Raw genomic sequence first — 20,759 nt, forward strand, 5'->3', positions numbered from 1 at the left:
AAACATTCCTACACTTTCTGATGATATTTGAAAATTGTTGGATCAACCTATTTCTTATGTTCACTCGTTGCACTCGGGGAAGGCTCCGGATCCTGATGGATTTTCTGGAGAGTTTTATAAAACTTATTCCTCTTTGCTTATACCCCGTTTATATTCAGTCCTTTCTGATTCTATTTAAATTAGATAAGTTACCACAATCTTTTTATGAAGCCCCTATGTCGCTTATTCTTTAAAAAAATGACTCGATTGAATGCTCTTCGTATAGACCTATTTCCTTACTTAATGTTGGTATTAAAATTTTATCTAAACTTTTGACTCGTAGGATTGAAAATATTTTGCCATCTTATCTCTGATGATCAGACTGGATTTATCAAAAATCTATACTCCCACTTTAATATTTGTCATTTTTGGAATGTGTGATATCCTCAGATGCTGAGAAACCCTTTGATCAGGTTGAATGGAATTATCTATTTAAAACTTTAGAAAAATATAACTTTGGGCCTGATTTTATTCAATGGATTAAATTACTTTATTTATCTCCCTCCACTTAGGTTCTTAGTAACTCTTAGTACTCTAAACAATTTAAACTTCATCGTGGAACTAGAGAAGGTTGCCCTTTGAGTCCTTTGCTTTTTGATTTGGTTTTAGAACCCTTAGCTATTGCTTTCCAGGAATCTAATGATATCACTGGTATTTTAAGGAGGGTATTACCCACAAAGTTTCACATTATGCTGATAACCTTTTGCTCTACATTTCTAATGTGGAGTCTTCTTTACCTTCTTTACTCTGTAGCTTCAGTCAGTTTTCAGGATATAAATTTAACTTTCATAAGAGTGAACTTTTTCCTTTGAATAATTTGGTACTGGGTTAATGCTAACCTTCCTTTTAAAATTGTAAGAAATCATTTTACTTATTTGGGCGTAACAATCACTAGGAATTATAAATTCCTTTTTAAAGACAATTTTTGTACACTTCTAAATTATGTTAAGAAGGTATTATTAAGTTAGTCACCCCTCTCTTTATCATTGATTGGCCAAATCAATTCTATTAAAATAAATATTTTGCTTAAATTTTTATATTTATTTTGGGCCATACCTGTTTTTATTCCTAAATCCTTTTTTGATTCTTTGGATTCTATTATATTTTCTTATATATGGAATAATAAAATTTCTTGATTAAATAAAGTTCATCTTCAAAAAGCTAAAAAGAATAGAGGTTTAGCCTTACCCAATTTTAGGTTTTATAACTGGGCAGTCAATATACGGAATCTTACGATTTGGTTATATTGTAGCAGTGTGCTACACGCAGCACCGGAATAACGACACGTAGTCGGTGAGCTGCAGTAGCAAAAGAGGTTTATTCAAACTTCGCGGCCTCGCTTTTAAAGCCTTCCTGATCCCGCCCTCCCCGGGTGGGAATGCTGTAGGGGGCTCATATTCACAGTCCCGTCCCACGCGCGGGCTTTTCCCCTTGCTGGTGAAGCAGACTTGGCGCCCTTTTTGAGACTGGCCTCAGTGCCGGCGCACGCTACTTCGTGAGCCGGTTCGAGTGCGCTGGGAAGTGGGTCGCCACATAAACCTCCCCCAGAACCGGCGATACACCCCCCAATTGTCCTCAGTCTGGGTCGGACTCTGGGAAGTCTGCCTCTGCGCCGCAGTACCCGAATCTCGACCAGCTGTGCCAAGTCCACATGGGCCGGTTTGAGTTGGTCCACTGTGAAAACCTCCTCTTTCCCCCTAATGTCCAGCATGAATGTGGACCCGTTGTTTCTGATCACCGTAAACGGCCCCTCGTCAGAACTTACAGTTCTGCAGGTCTTTGGGTATGCAGGTCGGGTTCTGCCCATGCTGTGAAGTGGTTATGGGGGCCAGGTTACTAAGCCTCTCGCGTAGTCTGTCCAGGACTGTTGCGGGTTCTTCCTTTTGCCCCCTTGGGGCTGGTATGAACTCTCCTGGGACGACCAGGGGTGTGCCGTACACCAACTCAGCCAACAAGGTGTGCAGATCCTCTTTGGGCGTCGTGCGGATTCTGAGCAGGACCAAGGGAAGCTTCTCCACCCAGTTAGGCCCTTTGAGCCGGGCCTTGAGAGCCGTCTTCAGGTGACGGTGCAAACGCTCCACCAGTCCGTTCGACTGTGGGTGGTAGGCAGTTGTGTGGTGCAGCTGTGTCCCCAAAAGGCTGGCCATAGCTGACCACAGGCTGGAGGTAAACAGGGCGCCTCTTCGGAGGTAATCTGAGCCGGTACACCAAAGTAAGATACACAGGTTGCGATTAGTGCTTGGGCACAGGATTCAGAGGTGGTGTCAGTGAGCGGGACAGCCTCTGACCGTCTTGTGAACCAGTGTACGATAGTCAGGAGGTTCCGCGCTCTTCGCGACACTGGCAGGGTGGCCACAATATCCGCATGAATGTGGTTGAAACGCCGGCGGGTGGGGTGGAACTGCTGCGGTGGGGCTTTAGTGTGCCGCTGCACCTTGGCCGTCTGGCAGTGCATGCATGTTTTGGCCCGTTCACTGACCTTGCGGAGTCCGTGCCAAACGAACCAGTTGGCTACCATCCAGACGGTTGTCCTGATGGAGGGGTGAGCTAAGTTGTGAATGGAGTTGAAAACGCGCTGCTGCCGGGACGATGGGGCGGGGTTGGCCGGTGGTTACGTCACACAGTAGGGTCCTCTCACCTGGGCCTACAAGGAGGTCCTGGAGCTGCAAACCGGAGACTGCAGTCCTGTAACTAGGGATCTCCTCATCTGCCTCCTGCGCCTCCGCCAGCGCTTCATAGTCTACCCCATGGGATAGGGCTTGGATGTAAGGGCGGGAGAGAGCGTCCACCACGACATTGTCCTTTCCCGAGACATGCCGGACATCCGTCGTGTATTCGGAGATGTAGGACAGATGTCGTTGCTGGCGGGACGACCAGCGGTCGGATGCTTTCGTGATCGCAAAGGTAAATGGTTTGTGGTCCGTGAACGCGGTGAAGGGCCTACCTTCTAAGAAGTACCTGAAATGCCGGATTGTCAGGTATAGCGCCAACAGTTCCCGAAAGCTCTGTATTTGAGCTTGGGTGGTCGTAGGTGAATGCTGAAAAACACCAGGAGTCGCCAGCGACCCTCGATGAGTTGTTCTAGCACTCCACCGACTGCCGTGTTAGATGCATCCACTGTGAGGGCGGTAGGGACGTTCGTTCTGGGGTGCACTAGCATCGTGGTGTTTGCCAAGGCTTCTTTGGTTTTAACGAAAGCGGCGGCGGACTCCTCGCCCCAGGTAATGTCCTTGCCTTTACCCGACATAAGGGCGAAAAGGGGGCGCATGATTCGGGCTGCTGAGGGGAGGAAGCGGTGGTAGAAATTCACCATACCCACGAATTCCTGAAGGCCTTTGATTGTGTTGGGTAGGGGGAAATAGTGGACCGCATCTACCTTGGCGGGCAGAGGAGTTGCCCCATCTTTAGTAATCCTGTGGCCCAAGAAGTCAATTGTGTTGAGCCCGAACTGGCATTTGGCCGGGTTGATTGTTAGGCCATATTCACTCAGTCGGGCATAGAGTTGACGGAGGTGGGACAGATGCTCCTGACGACTACTGCGGGCAATAAGGATGTCGTCCAAATAGATGAAAGCGAAGTCCAGTTCGCGTCCCACCGCGTCCATTAACTGCTGGAACATCTGTGCGGCATTCTTTAGGTCGAGCGGCATGCTGAGGAATTCGAAATTCGAAAAGGCCGAACGGGGTGATGAATGCTGTTTTGGGGACGTCGTCCGGATGCATCCGGATTTGATGGTATCCCCGGACGAGGTCTACCTTGGAGAAGATCCGTGTACCGTGCAGGTTTGCTGCAAAGTCCTGAATGTGCAGCACAGGGTAGCGGTCCAGTGTTGTAGCCTCGTTCAGCCTGCGGTAGTTGCCACATGGTCTCCAGCCCCTTGTTGCTTTGGGCACCATGTGCAGGGGGTAGGCCCATGGGCTGTCGGACCGCTATATGATCCCTAATTCCTCCATCCTCTTGATCTCCTCCTTCGCCAGTTGGAGCTTGTCCGGGGGAAAGCCTCCGAGCACGGGCGTGGAGGGGTGGTCCCTGTGTCGGGATATGGTGCTGTACGCCGTGTCTGGGCATGGCTGCCGTGAACTGCAGTTCCAGAACCGATGGGAAATCCGCCAGGGCTCTGGTGTCGTCGTACAGCGTAATGGAGTCTAGTTGTGGGGCCGGCAACTGGGCTTCACCCGGGGAGAACGTTTGAAAAGTCTCGGCGTGGGCCAGTCTCCTCCCTTGCAGGTCAACTAGTAGGCTGTGAGCTTGCAAAAAATCCGCTCCCAGGAGCGGTTGGGCTACTGCAGCCAATGTGAAGTCCCACGTGAATTGGCTGGAGCCGAACTGTAGCTGAACTGTACGTGCATATGGGTGCCATAGGCTGCCGTTCGCGGCCCTCAGGGTGGGACCCAGTTCTCTGTTACGGGTGTTGTAACTCGTTGGAGGTAAGACGCTGATCTCGGCTCCGGTGTCGACCAAAAAGCGGCATCCCGACTGCTTGTCTCAGACATACCGGAGCTATCCTGATAGCCAGCCGCAGTAGCCATCAGCGGCTACTGGCCCTGGCGTTTCCCGGGAACTTGCAGGGCGGGCTACAGCAGCGGGCTTCTGTGCCCCACCGCTGGTGGTAGAAGCACCATTGTTTATTGGTCTCCTCACCCCTGCCTCTGGGGTTAGTGGGCTCTGCAGCTAGGTCTGGTCTGGTCTGCTGCCGGGAGCGTGGCCTGGTAATCTGTGCGATGGACGTCCCACTCTCCTTGGCTTTCTACAGCATGTCTGCCCGGGCCGCCACCTTCTGGTGGTCGCTGAAATCTGCGTCGGACAGCAGCAGGTGTATGTCCTCGGGCAGCTGCTCCAGGACAAACATGCTCAAACATGAGGCAGGGCTTGTGTCCTCCAGCCAGGGACAGCATCTCGTTCATCAAAGCCGATGGCGGCCTGTCTCCCAAACCAACCAGCTGCAGTAAGCGGGCAGCTTGCTCGCGCCGTGAGAGTCTGGAAGTCCTTATGAGCAGGGCTTTGAATTCTGTGTATTTGCCGTCCTCCGGGGGCGACTGTATGAACTCCTCAACCTGGGCGGCTGTCTCCTGGTCGAGGGAGCTCACCACGTAGTAGTAACGTGTGGAATCTGAGGTTATCTGCCGAATGTGGAATTGGGCTTCTGCTTGCTGGAACCATAGGTGAGGTCGCAGCGTCCAGAAGCTTGGCAGTTTTAAAGAAACTGCATGAACAGAAGTTCATGTCCGGTCCAAATATTGTTTGGGCCGTCGGGATCACCAATAGTAGCGGTGTGCTACACGCAGCGCTGAAATAATGACACGTAGTCGGTGAGCTGCAGTTGCAAAAGAGGTTTATTCAAACTTCGCGGCCTCACTTTAAAGCCTTCCTGATCCCGCCCTCCCCGGTTGGGAATGCTATGAGTGCATATTCACTGTCCTGTCCCGCGTGCTGGCTTTTCCCCTTGCTGGTGAAGCAGACTTGGCGCCCTTTTTGGGACTAGCCTCAATGCCGGCGCGTGCCACTTTGTGAGCCGGTTCGAGTGCGCTGGGAAGTGGGTCGCCACAATATTATATTAATCAAGAGGACTGTATGGTCTGGCTTTCTTTAGAAGCTAACTCTGTTAATAAATTTTCTATCATTTCTCTTCTCAGATCCTCAATTTCTTTAGGTAATTTAACTAATAATTTTGTAGTTAAACACACTTTGAGTATTTGGGTAGAATTTGGAAAATATTTTGGTTTATTGAGTTTTTCTCTTTCCAGTCCCATTTTTTTCTAATGATTTTTTTAAACCTATGTCTGATGTAGCTTTTAAAGAGTGGAATAGATTGGGTAATAAATGTTTTCATGAATTGTTTGTTGGCGATAGTCTCTCTTAATTTGAACAACTGTTAGTTAAGTGTAGTCTACCGAGAACACACTTTTTTTTTGATATTTACAGGTTAGAGACTTTTTGCGTTCTCAAGTACATACATTTCCTAAAGGTTCAGATAAAAATTTTCTTGATATAATGTTTAATTTGAAACCCTTCTATAATGCATCTATATCTAATATTCCTGGTATGTTGTTGGGAATGAGAAATATTCCTTTATATAAAATTAAAAAGCTTTGGGAACAAGATTTACAGATTTCAATTTCTGAGGCCACGGAATGATATTTTCAAGTTGATTAATACCTTGTCGTTATGTGCTCATCATTTTCTTCTACAATTTAAAGTGGTTCATAGCTCATATGTCTAAAGATGAGCTGTCTGGTTTTTATTTGGATATATCTCCCTCTTGTGATAGATGGAGAATAACGGAGAGGCTTCACTAATCCATATGTTTTGGACTTGTCTGAGTCTTGAAAAATATTGGGAGGAAGTATTTCAAACTTTTTCACTGCTTTTTAAATTAAATTTTAAACCTAATCCTTTGACTCCCTTATTTGGTATTGTTGGAGGAAATTATATTATTTTCGATTTGCATATTTTGGCCTTTATTTCTCTTATAGCCAGGAGGGCATTGTTGCTTAAGTGGAAGGATGCCACTGCCTACTCATACTCATTGGTTACATGATGTTATGTCACGTTTAAACTTAGAGAAGATTCGCTGTTCAATTTCTGAACCTAGACAAGATTTTTTAACATTGTGGGGACCTTTTTTGAATTACCTTCAAAATCTTTGATTTGCTATCAAGCACAGATGTTGGCTAGTAATATGTTTTGCAAACCCCATTTCCAGAAAATATTGGGATATTTTCCAAAATGCAATAAAAGCAAACATCTGTGCTATGTTAACTCACGTGAACCCTTATTTAACTGACAAAAGTACAAAGAAAAGATTTTCAATAGTTTTACTGACCAACTTAATTGTATTTTGTAAATATACACAAATTTAGAATTTGATGGCTGCAACACACTCAACAAAAGTTGGGACAGAGTTAAAATAAGATTGAAAAGTGCACAGGATATTCAAGTAACACCGGTTTGGACGAGTCCACATTAAGCAGGCTAATTAGTAGCAGGTGAGGTAACATGACTGGGTATAAAAGTAGCGTCCATCAAAGACTGAGTCTTGGCAAGCAAGGATGGGTTGTGGCTCACCCCTTTGTGCCAATATTCGTGAGAGAATTGTTAGTCAGTTCAAAAGGAACATTTCCCAACGCAAGGTTGCAGAGAATTTAGGTCTTTCAACATATACAGTACATAATGTGAAAAGATTCAGAGAATTCAGAGACATCTCAGTGCCTAATCGGCAAGGTCGGAAACCACTGTTGAATGAACATGATCTTCGAGCCGTCAGGCAGCTCTGCCTAAGAAGCCGTCATGCTACTGTGACAATTATAGCCACCTGGGCTCGGGAGTACTTCGGAAAACCATTGTCAATGAACACAGTCTGTTGCTGCATCCAGGAGGAAGCCATACATCAATTCTATGCAGAAACGCCGGTGAGTTCTCTGGGCCCGAGCTCATCTCAGATGGACTGAAAGACTGTGGAACCATGTGCTGTGGTCAGATGAGCCCATATTTCTGCTAGTTTTTGGAAAAAACGGGCATCGAGTTCTCTGTGCCAACGATGAAAGCAACCATCCTGATTGTTATCAGCAAAAGGTGCAAAAGCCAGCATCTGTGATAGTATGGAGGTGCATCAGTGCCCATGACATGGGTGAGTTGCATGTATGTGAAGGTATCATTGAGGCATATATTAGGATTTTGGAGAGATTCCTTCCATCCTGCGCACGGACCGTTTGAACTGCTTCCGTCTGGTAGGCGCTTCAGATCCTTCCAGACTAAGACTAATAGGCACTGGAGAAGATTTTTCCCTACTGCGGTCACTTTGCTGAACAGTTAACTGCCGGTTAACTGTAGGCTAACTATTACTTGGATTGCGTTACTTGTATGTATAATCTATATTTTCATTTATATTTATCATTATTATTGTTATGAGCAGAGAGACAACATCTGCCGGAAGTAAATTCCTTGTATGTGCACAGGTACTTGGCGATTAAAGTCTGATTCTGATTCTGATCAAGGCGACGTCTCTTCCCGGTTCGTCCATGCTTATTTCAGCAGGACAATGCCAGACCACGTTCTGCATGGGCTACAACAGAGTGGCTTTGTAGACACAGAGTGCGTGTGCTTGACGGGCCTGCTGCCAGTCCAGATCTATCTCCTATTGAAAATGTATGGTGCATCATGAAGAGGAGAATCAGACAAATGGAGACCACGTACTGTTGAGCAGCTGAAGTCTTATATCAAGCAAGAATGGACAAAATTTCCAATTGCAAATCTACTACAATTAGTATCCTCAGTTCCAAAACGATTAAAAAGTGTTATTAAAAGGAAAGGTGATGTAACACAATGGTAAACATGCCTCTGTCCCAACTTTTGTTGAGTGTGTTGTAGCCATCAAATTCTAAATTTGTGTATATTTACAAAATACAATTAAGTTGGTCAGTAAAACTATTGAAAATCTTTCTACTTTTGTTAGTTAAATAAGGGTTCACGTGAATTAACATATCAGAGATTTTTGTTTTTATTGTATTTTGGAAAATATCCCAACTTTTCTGGAAATGGGGTTTGTACTATATTTTAAGAATTTTTTTCCTTTTCTTTTTATTTAACCAAACAGCTGTTTTCTTTTCCTCTGGTAGTGGGTTTAGATTTTTTATAATAAACTTAATTATTTTAAATTTCATGTTTAAATTTAATCTATATAGATATGGGATAATTACACTTCATCTATGATTTCAATATATTGTAATCAATATTTTTTATATATCTTACTGTACCCTGAGTAGTTTTATGTAAGAAATTAATGAAGATACTGAAAAAGAAATAAAGATGTGTCATAGGATCAGAAGATATTGAATCTTTGTGAGTTGACTTAAGAAACTGCAAGGGTAAAAGGACGATGATGGCAGTTATATACAAGCATCCCAACAGTGGCTGCGAGGTGGACCACAGGTTACAACAGGAGATAGGGCATTGTTCTGGTGGTTATGGGAGATTTTAACATGCAGTTTGATTGGGGAAAAATCATGTTGGTAACAGATATCAAAAGAGTGAGTTTGTTGAATGCCTTAGAGATGAGGTTTTTAGAGCAGTTTGTAGTTGAGCCTACTAGGGGGATCAGCTATACTGGATTGGGGAAACAATTGGGGAGTTTGAGGTAAAAGTACCTTCAAAAACCAGTGATCACAATATGATTCGAGTTCAACTTGAAATTTGGCAGAGAGAAAGTAAAGGCTGGTTAGTGGAGTAAGGTAAATTACATTGGTATGAGAGAGGAGCTGGCCAAAGTAATTTGGAAGGAGCTGCCGGCAGGTGTGTGTGGGAACAATGAGGAAGGTGCAGGACACTTTTATTTCAAAAATGTAGAAATATTCAAATGGTAAATAGTACAACCATGTCTGACAAGGGAAGTTGAAGCCGTTGTAAAAACAAAAGAAAGGGCATACAACAAAGCAAAAATTAGCGAGAAGGTAGAGGATTGGGAAGCTTTTAAAAGCCTACAGAGAGCAACTTAAAACATTAGAAAGGTGAAGATGAAATATGAAAGCAAGCTAGCAAATAATATCAGGGTTGATAGTAGAAGGTTTTTCAAGTATGTTAAAAATAAAGGAGAAATGAGAGTGGGCCAGAAGAAAATGAGGCAGGAGAAATAATAAAGGGGGACAAGGAGATGGCTGATAAGTTAAATGAGTATTTTGCAGCAGTGTTAACTGTGGAAGACACTAGCACTATGCCTGACGTGTGTGAAGGAAGAGAAGTGGGTGCAAGTACTATTACAGGAGAGAATGTCAATGGTGATCAACCCGATGTAATGAAACAAGTATCATAGTTGATTCTTGAAGAATAGTTGAAGAACATCAGGCCGAGGTAATCAGAAAACAGAGTATAGATTGTTACATCCTGCAAGTGAGACAAGGAGTCAGCAGGACAAATTGATCTTTTAAAAGAACAGTCAGATCCATAGTCATTCCGGCTAGTTTAGGCTACATCCACACTAGATAATTTTGAAAACACCGGTTTCGTGTAAAAACGATAGGCGCCCACATTATGTGTTTTTGAAAATATCTCCATCCACATTGAAACAGAGATTTTGGCGAATCTCTTCCTACTGGGCATGCGCAGGACACATATACCGAAAACAAGTGACATGTTTGGTGTTGAATCTCGCCGTAACAGTGAGCGTTTGTGTAGTTTCAGACTAGAAAAACTTAAAACGACAGACAGCTGTTGGCTTTCGCGCAGGAGAACTTAAAAGTTAAAAAAAAAACACAAATACTGGAGCGTACGGAGGCAACCGACAGGGAGTTCACAGACAGATTGACGACGAACATTGAAAATCTGACTAATTCTGTAGCATTAATAAAGCACCTTGTTAAAGGTTTAAAACATGTCTGCATCAGTGTAATCTTGTATTTCCATACAACGTTAAATTAGTCCGTTACACACCTATTGTCAGAGAAGTACTTGCATAAGTAGGTAAACCACCTTCATACGAGCAAGGACAGAAAACAGGGCAAAGTGAGTATACTTATTTATTCAGTAAGTTATGGGTCAAAGTATTTGGTGAGTACATTTCTAACTCTTCTGGCTTCAGTCTCGTTGCCGTCTGTTTTGAAATTGTTAGGTTGCGTTCAAGAAAACAATGAAATAGCGCGCTGCCTTCTGATAGCGTTTTCAGAAGTCTCTGGTTACACTGTCCACACTGATCTGCCTGAGCAGCATTTTCAAAATTACACACTTTGAAGAGCGTTTCTGAAAAGCTCCAGTTTTGGGGGATGAAAACGCCATGTTAGTGTGGACAGAGGGTAAAAACGAAGAAGAGGAAAAGCTTTGGTTACGGATTTATCCGGTATAGTGTGGATGTAGCCTGAGACTTCCCAATTCCCTTAAAACTTTATCAAGAAGGTGCTCAAAAAGCTGAAAGACCTAAAGGTACATAAGTCACTGGGAGCAGATGAACTGCATCCGAGGGTTCTGAAAGAGGTAGCATTGGAGATTGTGGTGGCATTAGAAATGCATGGTGCCAGAGGTCTGGAAATTTGCAAATGTCTCTCCACTCTTTTAAAAGGAGGAAGGCAGCATAAAAGGAAATTATAGACCAGTTAGCCTCACCTCAGTGGTTGGGAAGATGTTCAGAGTCAATTGTTAAGGATGAGGTAATGGAGTACTTGGTGACACAGGACAAAATAGGACAAAGTCAGCATGGTTTCCTTCAGGGAAAATCCTGCCTGATCAACCTGTTAGAATTCTTTGAGGAGACTACAAATAGGATAGATAAAGGGGTTGTAGTGGATGCTGTATATTGGGAGTTTCAAAAGGCCTTTGACAAGGTGCCACACGTGAGGCTGCCTACCAAGTCAAGAGCTTATGGTATTTCAGGAAAGTTACTAATGTGGTTAGAGGTTTGGCTGAGTGGCAGGAAGGCAGTGAGTGGGAATAAAAGGATCCTTTTCTGGTTGGTTGTCTGTGACTAGTGGTGTTCTGCAGGGGTTGTTGTTGGGACCACTTCTTTTTATGCTGTATATAAATGATTTAGATGATGGAATAGATGGCTTTGTTGCCAAGTTTGCAAATGATATGAAGATTGGTGGACAGGCAGGTAGGATGCAGAAGAATTCGGACAGATTAGGAAAATGGCAAGAAAGTGGCAAATGAAATGCAATTATAGAAAATGCATGGTCATGCACTTTGGTAGTAGAAATAAATGTGTGGACTATTTTCTAAATGAGGAGAAAATCCAGGAATCTGAGATGCAGAGGGCCTTGGGAGTCCTTGTGCAGAACACCCTAAAGGTCAGTTTGCAGGTTGAGTTGGTGGTGAGGAAGGCAAATGCCATGTTAGCATTCATTTGAAGAGGTCTATAATGCAAGAGCAAAAATGTGATGTTAAGTCTTTTTAAGGCATTGGTGAGGCCTCACCTTGAGTATTGTGAACAGTTTTGGGCCCCTCATCTTAGAAAAGATGTGCTGGCATTAGAGTGGGTCCAGAGGAGGTTCACAAGGATGATTCCAGGAATGAAAGGGTTATCTTATGAGGAACGTTTGATGGTTCTGGGTCTGTACGCGCTGGAATTCAGAAGGATGAGGGGGGATCTCATTGAAACTTTTCGGATGTTGAAAGGCCTGGACAGAGTAATGTGGAAAGGATGTTTCCCATGGTGGCAGAGTCTAGGACTAGAGGGCACATCCTCAGGATAGAGAGGCGCCTTTTCAAAACAGATGTGGAGAAATTTCTTCCGCCAAAGTGTGGTGAATTTGTGGAATTTGTTGCTACATACAGCTGTGGAGGCCAGGTCATTGGGTGTATTTAATGCAGAGATTGATAAGTTCTTGATTGGACATGGCATCAAAAGTTTCAGGGAGAAGGCTGGGAACTGGAGTTGAAGAGAATAAAAAAGGATCAGCCGTGATTGAATGGCGGAGCAGACTTGATGGGCCAGATAGCCTAATTCTGCTCCTATGTTTTTTGCTCACGTACACAGTGATTACAAGCTGTTTTAATCCTGTATCTTTATCTCACAACCCACCCAAGATAATTCATACCTGAAATTGGTTTTTATTTAAAACAAAGCTTTATTCCACATCTGACCGACCATTGCACTTGTTCTGACAGTGACAGGTGATCAAACGGAGAGTATCCTCATTAACTTAAATCCTAATTTATTATTTCTCTTTTGTACTTTCACACTTTGTTGCCTTTTACACATTGTTTGTCCGTCCTGTTGGGTGCAATCTTTCATTGATTCTATTATGGTTCTTGGATTTATTGAGTATGTCTGCCAGAAAACGAATCTCAGGGGTTGTATATGGTGACATGTGCACTTTGATAATAAATATACTTTTTGCACATATTGGCATTTGAGAATGTAAATCATACATGAAATGTAATATATGAAAAATCATACCGGGTGACAGAACTGAGCCCATTACATCAGTACAGATTCTACACTATCTGTTACTGCTGCTAGAGTAAGTCATCCAAAATATCACTGTCATTACATCTTGAAGATTTGTTGTTCTTTATATTTTTTTCTAGGCATTCTCAAAGCCTGAATGATTTAAAAGCATTGTGGCATAAAAAATTTTCAGTTATTTATAAACTCACTTTCCTTTAGAAAGCTCAGTGCTATTAACCAATCAGATTCATATCTGACTTTAATAATAGAAATGTTAAATGTTTCTACTGGAGGTCTTTTTTTTGTTTCTCAGAAAGAAATATTCTTATCCTGAGCTTTACTTATGGATGCTTTTATAGTTTTATTGTGTCTAAACATTTATGTTAAAAATTACGTTATTCATTATTGTTTTTAAGTTATCAAGTTTTCTGTCACTATTTATTCAATTTCTTTTTTTTAATCTAGCGCTGAGTCATTATCCTAAGCCCACTGACTCAGTATGGCTTCACGCTTTAGTTGAATTTCATTAGTTGACATCCTGGAAAATGGTCTTGAGAATTTTGAGTACTTCTGAGCTAATATGCTAAATATGTTCCGGTGTCACTTTTGTACTGTTTGAAATTGTTTCTGCTTGGTAAAAGGTATCAATAATGTACTGCAGATACAAAATTACCTTTAACTCCTATTTCCTGAGGCACTAGATCCAGTGATTACTACTTAATTTCTTTATCCGTTTAGTTTGTGTATGCAGGTGACATGAGTTTAAAGCCTTGAGGAATTTGCATATTGTACTTGAATCTAATTTGATTAATTATGCCAAGGCTGTTACTTTCCCTATTTCTATATAATGCTTATCTCTTTCATCAATTAATAGGAAAGTTCACGATTTGAAAACAAACCACATTAGGTCCATTATTGTTCCTGCTTGCAAACTTTCTTACCATTCTCCCTTGTAACTCTTGTTCTAATTTATCAATTGACTTTCACAAGACTCCCAATCCTTTTATTGGGGTATCGTAAACCATGCGTTTTTATTTTCAAAGTATATCATGTGGTTATCTATTTTAAATAGTAAAAATGATATGCCAATGTTTCTAACATAACTCATTACCAGCATTTAAAAAATTTTTGGCCTAATTGTGAGAGCTAAGATGGCTTTGTGTGGGTCAAGTTTGGGCAAGTTTTTTGATGATGAAGGGTGATGGATGAAGGTAGAACTGTGGATGTTGTCTACATGGATTTTAGTGAGGTATTTGACGAGGTCCTTCATGGGAGACTTGTTCAGAAGGTTAAGATCCAGTGGATACATGGTGAGTTGGCCATTTGGATTCCGAGCTGGATTCAACATATAGGAGGGAGATTGAAAATCTAGCTGAGTATACACCCCTCAGTATACTTCTTTGGAGGCTATGGGTGAGATGGATACCGCAGAGAGCATGCCTTTGTCACTAAATCTGGCTCCGCAGCTCAGAAGTGAAGGGGGTAGAAGAGGCAACCACCTTGCTAAAGTCCATTTAGACAATATCCAGTCTTTCCTTTATCAACTTCCCTGATAACCTCCTCTCAAGTCTATAAGTTTAGGTATACACGACCTGTACGCACAAAACTATCCCTAATCAGGCTCTGTCTATCCAAGTGCTTGTATATTCATAGAATGCCTTTATTGTAGTTTACCCACTGCTGATATCAGACTCACCTGCCTATAATTTCCCAGTTTATTCAGGACGTCATTCTTGAACAACGGAACAACGTTTGCTATCCTCCACAAGCACAAGACCTGAAGGGGCACCTTACCAAGCCCTGCGTAATCTGGATAAATTCCATGCTCTCACTATGGTTTTGCTGCAGTTCTGTAGACTGTCTATCTCCTATGCAAAAGGAACCTCGTGTTCTTTTAGCCCTCTTGATTTCCCTCTTAAATGTTCTTTTACATTTCTTTTACTCCTAGAGCACCTAATTTATTCCTTGCTGCCCATACCTGCTATGTACCTCCTTCATCTTAACCAAAGCCTCAATATCCCTAAAACCATGGTTCCCTAAACCTGTTAACCTTGCATTTTACTCTAACAGGAACATACTAATACTGTACTCTCAATTTTTCACACGGGATCCGTGGACACTAGTTAGATTGGATTTAAAATTGGCTTGGCCATAGAAGACAGAGGAGAGTAGAGGTGGTAGTTTCATTACATCTGTGCTGGAACCTCTAGTGTGGGAGGTATATGTATGCATGCATATAAATGATTTGCAAGTGGACTCACAAAAAGTAGCAAGGTCACAGATAGGAAAGTTGTCAAAGGAGGAAGTGTGGGCAGATGCGGTTTGATATGCAGAAGTGTGAGAGGTTGCACTTTGCCAAAGGTTATTTGAATTAATCTGAATAGCCTTGTGGTTAAGGCAACAAAAGTGGTTTCAGCATTCTTAGGTTAGGTTCGAGAAATCTAGCCGAGGTTCCTGTTTCAGGTTGCTAACTGTAATTTTGATGTTACTATATTTAGGTGTCATTTAGGATTGTTTTGTTTCTTCTTTCCTTCATTTCTCATCCAGACAGATTAATAAACACACTTAATTCTGCTGATGCTGGAAATCCAGAGCAGCAACACACTAAATGCTGGAGGAACTCGGCAGGTCAGGCAGCATCTATGGAGAAGAATAAACAATTGGTGTTTCAGGCCAAGGCCCTTCCTCAGCATAGTTCAAATAGGAGGGAGAAGTGCTGGGGTGGGATATAGAAAGGGAAGAATGATAGAGACTGGAGGTGGATTGAAAGGAGATGGGAGCACAGGAAACAAAGCAACCTGAAACTGGCAAATCCATTGCCCATACTCTGCACTACTCCAACTGTGTACGAGGAATTGCAGATTTCTATTAAGTGCAGCTGCACCGTACAGACTTCAATCTGTATTATTGGTACCGATCTTGCTTGTGAGACTAAGATGCTCAACAGCATCCAAACATTACATTTTTAAATAAATAAATAAACAAACAGACAAATAAATAGATAGATAGATAAATACATACATACATACCTATGATAAAAACATGGAACACAAGAAACACTCAGCAGACCGGTGGGGCGGAAAAAAGCAGTTAATATTTTAGGTCCGAGATCTTCATCAGAACTGTTCAACATGGTTATCTCTAAACCAAGCCTCTTTCTATCCATTTTGTGATCAGGTACAGCAAGCCTTGCTTTGAGGAAAAATGGAAGGGATCCGTCCCAATAAAGGGTCTCAGACCTGGATCATTAACTTTGTTTTTCTTTCTGTGTTACTGCCTAACATGCTAAGTGTTCCCACATTTTTTTGGGTTTTGTTACTTCAGAGTTCTAGAACCTGCTCCTATTTGATGTTCAGTCCTACCTACAAGACGATTGCAGCTTCCATATGAGCAGTTTATATTGTGAGCAAGCTTTCAGATATTGAGTCTTCCAAATTCTGGAACTTATCTAAAATTTGTTTGTGTAGCAAGTGTATTCGTGCTGTGGAGGAGGAAGAAGTGGCGAATTAAAGGATGTTGACCCAAGTAATGATTATTTTTGTTGCAGGTATGTACCAGCTGTGAAGACAATGCTGTGTCCTCCAGCTTCTGTGTGGAGTGTGCGGAGTGGCTCTGTGATGCCTGTGTAGAGGCTCACCAGAGGGTAAAATTCACAAAGGATCACACTATGAGCAAGAAGAATCCAGGGCTTACAGGTAGAATCTTTGAATACTTTTATTTGTGTGTTTTCTAGCCAGTCCTTATGACCAAAATAAGCCAGCCTTTGATGTGATAAAGTGCCTTCGCACTTAAATAAACCGAGACTAAGAATCATAGAGTACTACAGCATAGAAATGGCCCATTCTGGCCTGGTTTTCTGCTTAGTCTCATCTGCTTGCATTCGCATAAGAGCCCTCCATACCTCTCTCATCCATGTACCTATCCATTACTTCCTCAGGCAGCTGGTTCCACACTCGCAGCACCCTCTGAATGAAGAAGTTCCCTCCCTCAGATTCCACTTAAATATTTCACCTTTCACACTAACTGACTAGTGTTCTTCCAGTTTGAGTTTGGCCTCACCGTGGCAAAGAGTGTCAGACAGGTCAATGTGGTAATGGGGAGTTGAAGTGAAGTGCAACAAGGAGCTCAAGATGGCCAGTTGCAGGTCTACTAAAAAAAAAGTTGCCTTGCTAACGCTCGCCCTACTGTATCGAGGCAGCAAATGTGATAGATTAGGGTTGGGGGTGCGTGTGAATCTCTGCCTCACCTGGAAGGACTGTTTAGGTCCTTGATAGTGAGAGAGTTGGTGTAGGGTTAAGTGTGGCACCTCATGATTGCAGAGGAGATTGCCAGTGGGCAGGGAAGAATAAGCAGACTGGGGAGTTACTGAGAGGGTGATCTCTACAGGGAGTGGGATGGAGGCTTGGGTATAATGTTTTCTAACCTCTCTACAGCGGGCAGAAACAGTAAAGGGTGGTATGCTGGGTATGGAGGCCAATTGGTATAAAATGAGGACCAGGGGTACTATCTGGTTTTTTTGCTGCTGGGGTGGAAGGTGAGAGCAGGTCTGGGAATGGAGGAACTGCTAGTGAGAGCTCCATCAACTATGGTAGAGGAGAAGCCATTTTCTGAAAAAGGAATGGAAAATCTTATCTTGAGAACAGATGTGGCAGAGATGAAACAGAGAAAGAGATGGTATTCTTGCAGAAAACTGGGCAGAAGGAGGTGTAATCAAGGTAACTCCGTTTATAGTAGATATTAGTGAATAGTTTATCTTATTCAATGAAGACAGATCCAGAAAAGAGAGCTGATCATTAGAAATGGTCCAAGTGAGTGAGGACATCTAGAATGGTAATAGCAAAGATAAAAATGAGCAGTTCCTGGCTGGTGAAGGAAGCAGCACTGATAACAAAAAAGACTTGAGTGGTTCCTGGATAGGTTTGGAGCACATGATAAACCACATAGACAACATAAAGGCAGGTGTAGCTAAGGCTCACGTGACTGTCCATGGCTACATCTTTGATTTCTAAAAAGTTGCAGAATTGAAAGAGATACTGGGGGCACAATAAATGCTCTCAGTGGTTGACCACTTATCCTGAGGCTATGCCCTTAGTTCAAGTCTTTCCCACCAGAGCAAAGAAATCTCAGAATCATGCATGCATTGATGACATCACCTCTCAGTCTCCTAAACTCCACTGAGGCTACATTTCTAGAGAATGTAAACTCCACTGATGTAGTACAGAGGGATATGAGTTGTCCACCACATGAGAAAGAAAGACAGGCACAGATGTATCAAATAATTAAAAAGGCAAATGATACCTAGCAATTTTATTTTTGAGATCATGTTAAGCGTAGAAAATTCTGATGAAATTTCATTACTCTGGAAAAAGTTAACTTAATGGCACTGTTCTGCAATGCTCCCTAGCCGTTTCCAGCACTTTTTGTTTTACTAACAAGCCATTTGCAGAAATTGCCACAAATGAAGAATTTGGTGGGTAAAGGAAAAGAGTTTGTTTTGATTTGAATATGTTCTGCACTTTTGATAATATGAGATTGATATTTTTTTCCATGTTCTTATTGTGTTTGCTTTCATTCATCCAGTTGATGGGAGGACAAACTGTGAGCGACCGATCTTCTGCTCCATTCACCGACAGGAGACTCTGAAACTGTTTTGTGAGACATGCGACACACTAACCTGCCGAGACTGCCAACTTCTCACCCACAAAGATCATAGGTAAAACCTACTGTAATTAGCAAACATTTGTTTTGCTTTTGCCTGTATTTGTCTTCTGCTGTCAGTCCTGAAGCTCACCAATGCCTCTACTTTCTGAGGAAGCTGAAGTGTCTTGGACTTTGTACATCTGTGCATACATTATTCTGCAGGTACGCAGTAGAAAGTATCCTCACAAGCTGCATTGTTGCTTTGTGTGGTAACTGCACTGTGTCAGACAGGAAGGCTGTACAATGGATAGTGGTACTGCCCAGTGTGCATCACTGGCGCCAAGGATATAAGCAGAAAGGTGTTGGAAAATAGCCTGTAGTATCATGAAAGATCCTATGCAACTATGCACTGTTAGTCTCACTCCCATCAGTAAGGAGCCACGCCAGGACTACCAGACTCAAAAACAGTTACTTTCCCCAAGCAGTAAGACTGATCAACACCTTCACCCACTAACTCCAAAATTACTTTATTATTTTCCATCAGTCACCTTGCATACAGCCTAGTCTCACCTTGTGGATATACAATCAATCTATGGAAATAAGCTATATTCCGTATTTATATTTATTGTGTTTTTAAAAATTATTATTGTATTCTCTATCTTTTGTTGGGGGGGGTGTGTTTGTGCTGCATTGGATCCAGGGTACAATTATTTCATTGTATATAGGAATTGACATTAAACAGTCTTAAATGGTGATGGTTACACACTTGAGAGTTATTCTTAATGTACACGATACATGCCCGGTTATTTCTTCCAGCTGAACAAGCGTGTATAGGTTTCTATGTATTGTCTAATTACATAGTTTATCTCATCAGCAAGACAATGCTACAATATTGTCTTGTTTCATATCACTGAAGCATGCTATTCACTGCAGGGGTCTGAATCTGTTTCAGCTATTACACCCTGAACAGAAGTTTACCGCCATTTATTCTGACTCATCACTATTTCATTGTTAAGCTGATTTTCAACCAGCCTTCACAAATCAGAGTATTTTGCTTCATTGAATGTAAATAACACTTAATTACTTAACTTTCTCCGGGAACAGAATGAGGACTGCTCTGCTTCTGACATGTTAATCCCTTTGCTCCTCAGATTTTTGTATTTTCTCTCTATTTTGTCTATGCTTTTTATTCCTTCTACCAAAGTGCATAACCATACACTGTCTTAAGTCCTTTGTGAATCTTCAGCATTAGCTGCCTCTCTACCTATCTTTTATATTGTCCTTAAGCTTGGCCAATGCCATCAATTCCGTCATCCAAGTCATTGACATAAGATGTAAAAAAAAACACGGTTGCAACACCGACCCCTGTAGAATATCACTCGTCACGGGCAGCCAACTAGACCTGGCACCTGAGAAGCAACACAGCATCCAGGTGTCACTTTCGCAACCACAGAACCTTGTCTCTGCTCCTCTGACTATGGAATCTCTTATCGCCACTGCAGTCCTCTTCACCTCTCTTCTCCTCTGAGCCACAGTGGCAGAGATCCAGTTGCTGCAGAGCCCCCCCAGTAGGTCATCACCCCCCCCCCCCCAAAGTGGTACACTTATTATTGAGGAGAACGTCCACAGAGGCACTCTGCACCGGCTCCTCATTTCCCTTCCTTCTCCTGGCAGTCACCCAGTTACCTAGCTCCTGATACCTAGGGATGGCTACCTCACTGTAGCTCCAGTTCCTTAACGTGATCTCGGTGCACCTGGTACAGATCCTGGAGTCTGGAAGTCTTTCAGAATTCCCACATCTCATACACAGAACAAAACTCAGCTCCTAGAGCCATTCTCACTGCACTAACTGTACCCTACAGAGCAGGGATTAAAAAACGTAGAGGAAGAAGAAACTTAGCGGATACTTCTACTGCTCACTGCCTTTGCAAACTCCTCTGATGCCTCTCTGATGCAGGCAGCAGCACAGTCTGCTCCTTCAGTTTCTCTGCCAACAAGCAACTCGCTGATGGGGTAGACCTGCAGTACTTTTAAGTTTCTAATGTTCAGCAGGGTCTTGTGATTGTTTAAAATGCATTTAAAACAGACAATTATACCCCATAGAAGTCGCCACAATCGACCACGCTGCCATCTTACCAGAAGGGTTTCTTTATCTTCTGGTAATTAACCCCCTCTCCATTCTCCATTCTATCTCCCCTCTCATCCCTTT

General features: G+C 42.7%; 1 protein-coding gene across 8 annotated transcripts in view; it reads left to right on the forward strand.

The window, feature by feature from the left end:
• LOC132383157 (transcription intermediary factor 1-beta-like) overlaps positions 1-20,759 on the forward strand; it is a 122,988-nt gene that overhangs the window by 66,579 nt on the left and 35,650 nt on the right. For all 8 annotated transcript variants that reach the window (XM_059954023.1, XM_059954024.1, XM_059954025.1 and 5 more), the window contains 2 exons: positions 16,458-16,605; positions 18,491-18,623. In XM_059954023.1, coding sequence (XP_059810006.1) covers positions 16,458-16,605; positions 18,491-18,623 — 281 coding nt within the window. The remainder of the gene's footprint in view (positions 1-16,457; positions 16,606-18,490; positions 18,624-20,759) is intronic.

Source organism: Hypanus sabinus, chromosome 29, assembly GCF_030144855.1.
Source record: "Hypanus sabinus isolate sHypSab1 chromosome 29, sHypSab1.hap1, whole genome shotgun sequence".
NCBI classification, from domain to species: Eukaryota; Metazoa; Chordata; class Chondrichthyes; order Myliobatiformes; family Dasyatidae; genus Hypanus; species Hypanus sabinus.